Raw genomic sequence first — 11,428 nt, 5'->3', positions numbered from 1 at the left:
CAAACTGAGGCGGGATGGTTGAAAAAAATTGGCAAGAAAATTGTAAGTTAGAAACAGTAAATCAGGACTAAATTATTTGTGTCAAAAAAAGTTTACTAACTCATCTCCATTCTATTTCATTCCTAAATTTCAGGAGCGCGTTGGACAACATACCCGAGATGCCACCATTCAAACAATTGCGGTAGCTCAACAGGCAGCCAATGTTGCGGCAACATTGAAGGGTTAAATGAATCTGTTCGGAAGATCCAACAACAAATGAGTACCTAACTTAAGATTAATATTTATTTATTTAGAAAATTGTGTGACTGATTTCTGAAGATATGAAATAAAAGTATTTGAATGAAACTAAATTCTGCCGAACAATTTTTGTTAATATTTTCTAAAGCTTGGTTGTAGGATTCTTATATAAAAAAAAACTTCTTAAAATAAGAACAATTTCGATGATTTTGTTGACTAGAAACTAATAGATTTTCTACTAGTATTAATAAACACCAAAAGGGTTTCTGTTTCTTTTTTTTTTTTTTTTGAAACGGAAATGCTTGTGCTGAAGAAACGATCGTTTAGAACTTATCCATCTATTGATGTTAGGATGGAAAAGCTTGTAATGCGAAAACTATATTTTGACAGTATTCCTCACGCTATCACTTATTTTCTTGATCCTGGTTATTTTCTGCTGGATCAATCAATCAATATCTTCCGACATTACGACGAACATTAAATATACATATGTATACTTCTGTAATAAATAATACTTAGTAAAAGGGTTTCAACATGAGACATGAATTTACATATTTCGAAATACTGTATTGTCCAGTCTCAACTGTTAAATATTATTCATGAAAATTAGTTCTAGTATTAGATAACATAACGCATGGTCTGGGTATGTTTTTTTCATAAATCCTCAATAGGCAAAGGCGAATATCCAATTCTTCAATGAATAAGCTTCTTATAAAATATATTTGGTTGTCGGTGGAAGCTAAACGCATCTTGGAAGATATTAAGGTGCTCTATCCAAATATTAACGAGAATAAAAGATCCAGTTTTTATATACTACATATAAGCTGTCTATATATATGATATATCAAGTTTCCCCAAAAAAAAAAAATTATAAGACATAAAATCACCTATTACCAAGAAAAATAATTCAATGAAGATTCACCAATAATTTGCGAATTAAAAACAGATCCATCACCATCTTTAGTGTTGTTGAGTTGAATGAAAACAAATTTGAATTAATAAGAAATGAGAGGAACAAAAGAAAGCAAAATGATGGCAACGAGCTAAAATCGAAGTGTACGTATGGATGTATGTATGATAGCACAAAACCATTATAGATATTAAGAAAAAACGTTAACCGCGACTGCACCGAAGCTAAAACCCTCCAAAGTTGAAGTTTTTAAAGCTTAAAATGGAATAAAAAGATATTTATCTTGATTTTGATTGGACAGTTTGTACGGCAGATGTATGCTATAGTAGTCCGATCTGAATAACTTATTGGGAGATTGCATAATAAAAAAATATATTTTGATCAATCAATTTGTATGAGCAGCTTTTTGAAGAGAAAAGAAGGAATGCAAAATTTCACATCGATATTTCAAACGCTGAGGAACTAATTCGCATATATATAGGTGGATGGATAGACATACATATGTACATATGGCTAAAAGCACCTAGCTCGTCAACCTGATAATATAAACACATATATTTATATACACTATATAGGGTCTCTGACGCTTCCTTCTTGTTGTTCAGGGTATACTTAAGTAAATAAAGAGTTTTCTTTGAATATTTGTCTCAAACATTTCAGTCATGTTTTTTCTACTGGGTTATTTAATAAGTTGCTGTGCGGCGTTGTTAATAGATGTAGATATAGATTTGTATGAAAAAAAAAATGTATGAATGAAACAGATCTGAGCTAATTACACAATTTGTTTACGTTTCTATCCAATTCACTAACTATGCATGAACGTATAAACAGATGTGAAGTATGCGATATTTCGAGTGATTTTTTATTTCCGAATCACAAAACGTAAATAACCGAACGTTTTATTTGCGTGTGAATTTCATTTGTTGTTGCAAGATGCCGGGGAACCAATCTGAAAATTAAAATTCCCTCCAAAAAACAGTGATTAATAAGCAGCGTCTTTCCGAACTTCAGAAATTGACTTTTAATGAGAAGAAAAAATATCTTAATAAATGATATTGGAGAGACGGAAGCAGGCTACTGAGAAATCGTGACTATATATACTAACTATACTTATTCTCGGGAATATATAAATCAAATATTTTTAAATCAAATATATTTTTTATAATAAACTTTAGAATTAAATGACGCTATAATCCGAAAAAAAACAGACCTAAACATAAATGCGTTTTAAATTACAGCCCTGAGACGAACACAAATATAACGTGTTGTTCTGCGTTTTTGTCTCAATTGGGATATGAACTCACTATTTAAGAACTTGTCCCAATCTGGCACATTATTCTACATACTTGTAGAAATTAATTAACAGCAATGAAAATTTTCTGAGAACAGTTCATTTTATTGGTAAGCATAAGTTCAGAACTATAACTACGAAATCATTCAGAAAAAAAGAGTATATGATTAATGCAGATTAACAGTAACAAATTTAAACTAAAAAACTTAGTATGTAAATATTTTATTTATACATCTAAATTAAATAAAAACAAAATAATTTTTGCTATAAAATATTTACTTTTAAAATTGTTAATATAAATTTAAAAAAATTCAGAAACAATTTACAAAATTTTCGTGGCGATAAAATAATTGTAGCGCTACTTTTTAAAAATAATTTCATAAATACGCAGCCAATTAATATCTTTCATTAACCACTTGACTCTGAAAGGCAAACACTTGAAATTAATACCGGAAGATATGAGTGCATTAAGTAAATAATKCACACTTCCCTCATTGAGATCCTTCAGCCAATCGGCCAATGTGATTCCCACTGCCGCAAAAAGCAAAGAGACAGCAAAGATTACTGCAATTTTCTTAYATTACAATGTCAAGTTTACATTCTACCATAAAAGAATTGACGCTTACGASCGTTTTGGCTAAAGAAAAGGGGATTTTTGCACAGATGCTTTTCTAGTATTTTAAGCGTTTTGATTTTGATAAAATAGCGAAGAAACAAGCTCAGCTCTAATTATAATTTTTATACACTGGTGCAATATATTTTTAGAAATGTTTGTATGTCTGTGCGAGATTCTTTGACTGTTTCATAAACCCATGTCTTATGATGATATGTCGGTTGAGAACCCGCCACGATCTCAAGCGACCCAAAACATAAACCAAATTCTGTTGAGTCAATCCATAAAAAATGTTGAGATTCTCTGCAATCTCTATTATGGCCAAATCAGAATTTCTTATATAAATTACATAATCTATATACACATATATAAAAGAGAAAGAGAAAATTTGTATGTATGTTCCCATAGACTCCGAAGAGGCTTGACCGATTTCAATGAAATTTTAGGATTATATACAGATAGCAGGAACAATCCTGTAAAGTTTTGATTGCTACCTATTTAGATTTGTAAATGCACTTAAAAATAKAACTTCTTACTTCTAATTGCATCGCGCAAATAAAATTTCAAACCCTCCACCTTTAATTTCAACAATTAGAATGAAGTAGTTAAAGGATCGGATCAAGCATTGGTCAGGGGACGAAATACCACATAGTTATTCTAGTCATTTTTTACTAATCGAGTTTTATTAAAACATTTTAAACTATTATAAATTCATATGTATTTTTATTTTTACGTAAATATTATAATATGACGTAAATAAGCTCTAAGGCATCAATATTTCTTACAATGAGCTGCACGAGATATACGACAACATTGACATATTTAGTTTAGCAAATTAAGAGACAACGGCTACGCTAGCTAGGTCATATCATCCGAATGGATGAAAATACTCCAGCTTTGACAGTATTCGACGCAATATTCGACAAAAGGACCTGGTTACACTTGGAATCTCTAATTGACTTCAAACAGCGAAAAGGWGGAACGACTGGCGAGCTGTTGTAAACTTGGCTATAACCATGTAAGTAAAGAAGAATAAAGAGAATTTATATACAAGTATGTATACAATTATATAATTATTCGATGATTAGTTATTTCTCGAACTCTATACATTTGCATAATAATCGAAGTTATATAAAAAAATATAGCTACATCCATATGAAAGTTAATCAACAAATTTTAAATGAAGCTGCAAATATATAGATTTACATGTACTTGCACACCACTGAGTACCGTATAGAAAGAAATCCCCGGCATCGCGCTGATAAAGAAAGGTGTCGTTCAGTTTGTATCTCTGTCGTGCTATAAAAGCAAAGCTGAGCCACTGAATTATCAATAAACACAATTCGAACGCCGAAGAAAGTGGAAGTGCAGCAAGCTKATATAATCTTTCCTACCAATAAATTAAAATTTATACATCAACAAAATGAACTTTAACAAAATTTTCGTTCTTCTGGCTGTGTTTATTGCCGTCTTTGCTGGACAAACTGAGGCGGGATGGTTGAAAAAAATTGGCAAGAAAATTGTAAGTTCGAAATAATAACTCAAAAAAATATATGTATGTATATACTTCAATGTGCATTCTGCAATAAGAAGAATTTACTAACTTCTCAATTTCTCTTSATAAATTTCAGGAACGCGTTGGTCAACATACACGAGATGCCACTATCCAGACCATTGCCGTGGCGCAACAGGCCGCCAATGTTGCGGCAACTTTGAAGGGATAAACTTAATATGTTCAAATGTTGTTACCATAAATCTATGTACTTAAATTAGTTGAGTATTTATTTAGTTAGACCATTTTGTGATTGAGATTAAAATAGTATTTGAATAAAATCAAAATTTCAGAAAACTACACACTTTTTTAYTTTTATACGCCATATTATCAATAAAAATGGACAGAAGCAAAGCCAAGATTGCAGGACAAATTAATAGATTTCTAACAAGTTTCCATTTTTTCGAAAAAAAATTCAAGATAATAAAAATAAATAATTCTAATACCAAAAAAAATATAATTGTTTTTGAGTATTTATTTTTGTTAGAACAGAAGCTATGATGGGTGTGTGTTTTTTTTGGTTTTTTTGTTTTTGAAAATATTGTTCAGTGTTCCGTTAATTATATTGCTAAGGTAACCATTTCAATGTGAAATAYATTTACCCTTTGCAAATACTTACACTACTTGTCTAGATATTAAAGCCACTTATTTTGGTAAGCATTTAATTGTTTTTAATTCGTACCGGAAGCTTTTTGAAGCACATTCGGTGATAAGTGACATCGAAAAATGCGTACAAGTATTTCTATAACCAGYTTTCCCAGTTGTACAGATCGACAGGCCAATTTTCACGTTCTCATCTGGTGAATATGTACACTATTGGTTAAAATTATATTATGGTTTACAAAAAGTCGACTATATCCATACTTTAATATCAGTAATACCTATTTGAATGATATAAATAATGTCAAAGGGAGGATTCCTGTWACCATTGGTCTCTGTTGTACGTAATCATAATAAACTTGTTTTTAATCCGGCCAGGGACTGTCAACTTGACAGCATTTTGAGAAATGTATTTTCTCGGTATAACAATAAAATTTATATGAGATATATAAAGTATTTTCGAATTTCTAATCAAACATTTTCTTTTTTTTTTTTTGTTTTTTCTTATAATAATAAATAAATAAACATATATGTACCGTTTTGGTCGCCCACTTTTTGCCATTTTTCCACTTGAGACATTATTCCACCAAAATACGAAAAGACTTTTTCGATTACCATATGCATATTTTATACGTATTGCTCATTGATAATCCTCTAGTGAACTTAGAAGTCTAACTTGGGCCATTATGGACAAACCGATTAAAAAGTGTAGAGCTTAGGTGAACACGGTAACCAAATATAATCGTCAAAATTTAATATCTGAGACCTACAAATCATGATCCAAATGTTTAAGAATATTATTCTGGTACCAAGGATAAAAAAATATTAAGTCCGAACTTCATATTTTTTGTATGCATCACTTTAAACCAGAAGAGGTAAATTTAAAATATTATAAATCAAATTTAGCATAAGCCCTTTGTTGACATACATACATATATATAATGCATCTACCAATAGGACTGACGTGCTTTTGACAGTTCCGGACGAACATGTTTGTTTACGAAATGATGTAAATTTATCAGTGTATTCTATAAGAATAGGTWAAGGTATAAGATTTGCCATTTCATCATGTCACGTTTCRCWTTGGGACAACACTTGAAAATAGTTCGGAGTTATTACGCAAATTGACGATCATCGAAAAGTCAGCAAACAAAATTGTATGGCAGTATCATAGGGCCTTAYTTCTTTCGAAATRAAGYAGGAMGTGCCGTTGTCATCAATACCGATGATTATAATACGATGTTGACCGACATTTTTTCCCGGAGTCTGATGAAATCCTAATACCAAGCCCGCTAGAAACGGTCAAAGGAGAGATCCATAGCCAATTTCAAMRAGTTGSAAATAACAGGTGGAAAAACATTACAAAATGCATCATAACTAAATAATTATGKACAASATATGGMAGGAAAAGAAYSAACGMCTTATTAAATAGGTCAAGAAAAAGTATCTACAGAGTAACAGCTAYCACAGCAGGGCACTGGCCATTTGGRRAACATGCGTCCAAAATGGGTATRCCCTACAACGACATCTGCCGAGGTTGCGGAGTAGCAGGGAACAAGGAMACAATCTTCCACTTTCTCWGCGAATGCYCAGSTCTAGCATAGATCCGACACAAAAYACTTGGAATCCATCAAGCACCAAACATTGAATGGATTTTCACCAGACATAAGTAGTTTCATCGAAACYTCAAAATGGTTAGAGAGAGAAAGTGAAACGTATTAGCAGATACAGGAGGTACTACGAATAGGGTATCAAAATGGCACATCAAGTGCTAATTGAGCCCGATAGGGCTGCACTTCTACCTACCCACCTGATGAAATCGGCGCGGACGATCCCATCTTCAGAAAGGCAGTTTCACATCTAAACATGGACGCATTGAGCGCCAAGCTTGCCGACTCGTTAGTTTCGAGCAATGGCTCTACGATCAGCGCCTCTAGATTATTTTCTGTGGGTGCACGTTAAATCAAAGGGTTACGACAATCAACCAGCAAATTCTGCGGGAGGTAARAGGCAACATTCAGCGCACTAAAGCCGAAATTCTGCGCCGGGTCATCGAAAATTGATGTCAGCGCGTGGAGATACGCAAAAAGAGTTAACATTTGGCCGACATTTTGCTCAAATYGTAAATAGAATAAAAATATCTGCATTTGTTATGCAACAGACGGAGCCCATTTTGACCAAATTTTTATGTTTTATTTCATTTTAACATCACGTCCTACTTCTTCGTAGATCAGTAGGTGAGTCAATCTTAAAGACAATTAACTTCAAATATGGGAATTTAGTTTAAATTTAATTTACAAATCCTTCTCCTCTGTGAAAAAAAAGATTTAATAATAAAGTCTACAGGTACCAACATTATCAATATTAAATGAAAATTRTTATTATGTTACATGAAAAACATATTAAAGTGATTTGACTTATTAGTGGAAATAGGTTCAAAATAGTTATTTTGACCTTATTTGAGTAAGTAAACTCCAGATTCTTCAAAAACGCTGAATTGATTTATTTTTTTCTTTCAAGAAAGCAAGTCCTCGTATTTATATAGTATATATGTATATATATATATACAACAACATGCTTATGAAGCAAATAAATCTTTACCTGGAATACACATATTACTAAATGAAATTGAAAATTATTCCTAATAAAAATATATGCGCTTATATTGTCTAGATACTATTTTTAATTGCACAAATTAACCCAAAGACTGATAATACAAAATTTAGATGATGTTGAAAACACATATGTACATACATACTTAGCAACATTGCTACACTCTTCAGTGCTGAGTAGAACGAAATCCCCGACAACGCGYTGATAAGGAAAGSTTTCGCTTGMTTTGTATCTCTGTCGTGCTATAAAAGSAAAGCTGYGCTATKGWACTRTCAACAAACACAATTCGAACGTCGAATAAAGTAGAAGCATACCACGCTTAAATAATCKTTCATACAAATAAACAAATCTACATACCTAAACAAAATGAACTTCAACAAGATTTTCGTTCTTCTGGCTGTCTTTATCGCCGTCTTCACTGCACAAAGTGAAGCAGGATGGTTGAAAAAGATTGGCAAGAAAATTGTAAGTTTTAAATGATAAATCAAAAATATATAYATACTTCAATGTGCATTCTGCAATAAGAAGAATTTACTAACTTCTCAATTTCACTCCAAAAATTTCAGGAGCGCGTTGGTCAACATACCCGAGATGCCACCATCCAGACCATTGCCGTAGCTCAACAGGCCGCCAATGTTGCGGCAACATTGAAGGGTTAACTGAATCTGTTCGAAGATTAGAACAACATATGTGTACCTAATTTCTTTTTATTTATTAAGAGTAATATTTTTTATTTATAAAATTGTATGACTGATTTTTGGAGAATGAAATAAAAGTATTTGAATAAAACTTTATTTTACGGAAATTTTTTTGTTAACATTATCTAGATCTTGGTAATAGGATTCTATAATCAAAAAACAAACTTCCTCGTAAGATAAAAACATTTTCGATATTTTTGTTGGCTAAAAATTAACAGATTTCCACCAGTATTAATATGAGTACACTCAGAAAGGGTGTCTGGTATTTATTGGAATGGAAAAAGTTTGATATAAAAATTTGAATTTTGACAGTATTCCGCACGTTATCATCTTTTTTTTCTTCTCGGTTGTATTATATTCTGCTGGATCAACGTATCTTCCGACTGTATGAATTCTATTTTTATTTTATAAGTATGTTAAATATATGGTACATATTTACACATGTATCTAATAATACGTTGTATGTATATATTTCGAAATCCTGCATTATGCAGTCCAGATCGATTACCTTTTTCTGTGTTGTTGAGTTAATTGTAAACAAATATTAATTAATAAGAAATGAGACGAACTAAAATCGAATGTATGTAAAACGTTTGAATTAACAATTCGCACAATGATCTTGTAGGAACCTGCAATTCATCAATAGGAATAAAATAATACAATCTACCTTATATTATTAAGTTCAAAATATAAATAAAATATGTAGATCGAAACATATATTTTTCCTCTAACAAACATGCTGCAATAGCATAAGTACATAATAATCCATTAAAATCCGTAGTAAATACTAAGGAAAAGCATTAACATGGGATGCATCGAAGTTATAACCCTCTACAGCTGCATTTCTTCAATCTTGAACTGATTTGCAAAGAAATTTATCTAGTTGTTATTGTTGTTGTTGTAACGGCAGAATTCTGCTAGGTTGAAACCCCTTAACCAGACATAAAATCCGGGCCCATTCCGGTTACGTAGACCCGACTGTGTGAGTCTTTATCTTTTAATCGGTCAGTTCAGAATATTCATGAAGATATTTTATCAAGTAAAAAAGATGTAATGACTTGATTTTGAGAGATCAGTTTGTATGTCAGATATAATTTAGTGGTGATTGCGAAAAACACTGCAGGCCTTTTTTGGATGTACAATGACAAATCGATATCTCAAAACCTGAGCGACTAGTTTGCGCATATACGGATGGACAGATAGAGGGACGGATGGCTAAATYGACTCAGCTATTTATGAGGTTTCCGGGTCTTCTTGGTTTTACAAATTTCTTRGCAAACTAAATATACCCTGTTCAGGGGAAAAAGTATTGAACTGTATTGAAGAGTTTCCTCGCTGGACCTTTTATAGTTATTTTTTTCTCATTATGCATACAGATGTGCATATAGATTTGTATGTGTAAAAATTTTTATGAATGAAACAGACCTCATAACACAATTTGCTTACATTTTTATAAAGTTTAATATGTACGAACGTATAAACAGATGTGAAGTATGTGACAATTCGAGTGATCTATTATTTCCGAGACGCAAAGCGTAATTAACAGAACGGTTTGCGTGTGAATTACATTTGTTGTTGCCAAATGACGGGAAGCTAAGCTGTAAATCAAAATTCCCTCCAAAAATCAGTGAAGCAGCTTTTTTCTGAACTTTAGAAATTAACGTATAATGGGAAGAAATGTATCAAGCATTGTTTATTAAATGATGCTGGAGAAACAGAAGCAGACTACTGAAAAAAATTTTACACACCATAATATTTATTCTCAGAAAAATATGAATCAAACGGTTTTTATACCCTAAACAGAATATATTAAGTTTGTCACGAAGTTTGTAACACCCAGAAGGAAGGGTCGGAGACCCTATAATATATAAATGATCAGTATGTCGAGCTGAGTCGATTTAGCCATGTCCGTCTGTCTGTCCGTCTGTCTGTATATATACGAACTAGGCCCTCAGCTTTTAAGATATCGTTTTGAAATTTTGCAAACGTCATTTTCTCTTCAAGAAGCTGCTCAGCTGTCGGARTTGCCGATATTGCCATACAAACTGAACGATCGCAATCAAGTTCTTGTATGGAAAATTTKCACATTTYACAATGTATTTCCATAAAAGTTGGCACAGGTTATTTTCTAAAACAAAAACATAATCTCCGAAGAAATTGTTCAAATCGGTTAACTATAGCATATAGCTGYMWTACAAACTGAACACATAATTACCAACAGAAATGCACCTGTGAAGGGTATTTAGCTTCGGTGCAACTGAAGTTAACATTTTTTCTTGTTTATAATTAAACTTTAGAAATTTTACAATCCAAACCATAAATTAGTTTTACATTTCAGAGACGATCACCATTATAAAGTTGTCGCCGCAATTGGGATATGAATTCACAATCTACGAACTTGTCTCAATCTATCACWTTATGCTATATTCTTAAAGAAATTATTTTACAACAGGTAAGGAAGGGCTAAGTTCGGGTGTCATTTTATACTCTCRCATGATAAAGTGATMATCGAGATTTCAGGCGTGGTTGTGAGCCGATTTCACCCATATTTGATACATGYYAWCAGGGTGTTAAGAAAGTATTATRTACCGAATTTCATTGAAATCGGTCGAGTACTTCCTCAGATATGGTTTTTGGTCCATAAGTGGGYGACGCCACGMCCATTTTCAATTTTTAAAAAAAGCCTAGATGCARCTTCCTTCTAWCATTTMTTCAGTAAAGTTTAGTGTTTCTGACGTTTTTTGTTAGTCGGTTAACGCGCTTTTAGTGATTTTCAACATAACCTTTGTATGGGAGGTGGGCGTGGTTATTATCCGATTTCTTTCATTTTTGAACTGTATATGGAAATGCCTGAAGGAAACGACTCTATAGCAGTTTCCGAGATATGTACAAAAAACTTAGTAGGGCCATTACG

The 11,428-nt window shown here is 32.2% G+C and overlaps 2 protein-coding genes across 2 annotated transcripts; both read left to right on the top strand.

Annotated features, from left to right (window-relative positions):
- Positions 1 to 4,401: 4,401 nt before the first annotated feature.
- Positions 4,402 to 4,903, top strand: LOC108977563 (cecropin-1-like). Its single transcript, XM_018947293.1, has 2 exons — positions 4,402 to 4,573; positions 4,683 to 4,903. The coding sequence occupies exons 1-2, from the start codon at positions 4,475 to 4,477 to the stop codon at positions 4,773 to 4,775; spliced, it is 192 nt and encodes a 63-aa protein (XP_018802838.1). The 5' UTR covers positions 4,402 to 4,474; the 3' UTR covers positions 4,776 to 4,903.
- A 3,203-nt stretch (positions 4,904 to 8,106) lies between these two features.
- Positions 8,107 to 8,579, top strand: LOC108977564 (cecropin-2-like). The gene is made up of 2 exons (XM_018947294.1): positions 8,107 to 8,281; positions 8,383 to 8,579. Exons 1-2 carry the CDS (start codon positions 8,183 to 8,185, stop codon positions 8,473 to 8,475), a joined length of 192 nt encoding a protein of 63 aa, XP_018802839.1. The 5' UTR covers positions 8,107 to 8,182; the 3' UTR covers positions 8,476 to 8,579.
- The last annotated feature ends 2,849 nt before the right edge of the window (positions 8,580 to 11,428 follow it).

This window comes from Bactrocera latifrons, unplaced genomic scaffold, assembly GCF_001853355.1.
Source record: "Bactrocera latifrons isolate USDA-ARS-PBARC rearing strain unplaced genomic scaffold, ASM185335v1 scaffold_91, whole genome shotgun sequence".
Taxonomy (NCBI): Eukaryota; Metazoa; Arthropoda; class Insecta; order Diptera; family Tephritidae; genus Bactrocera; species Bactrocera latifrons.
Note: the sequence above shows the minus strand (reverse complement) of the source record. Positions and strands in the feature narration are given on the sequence as shown.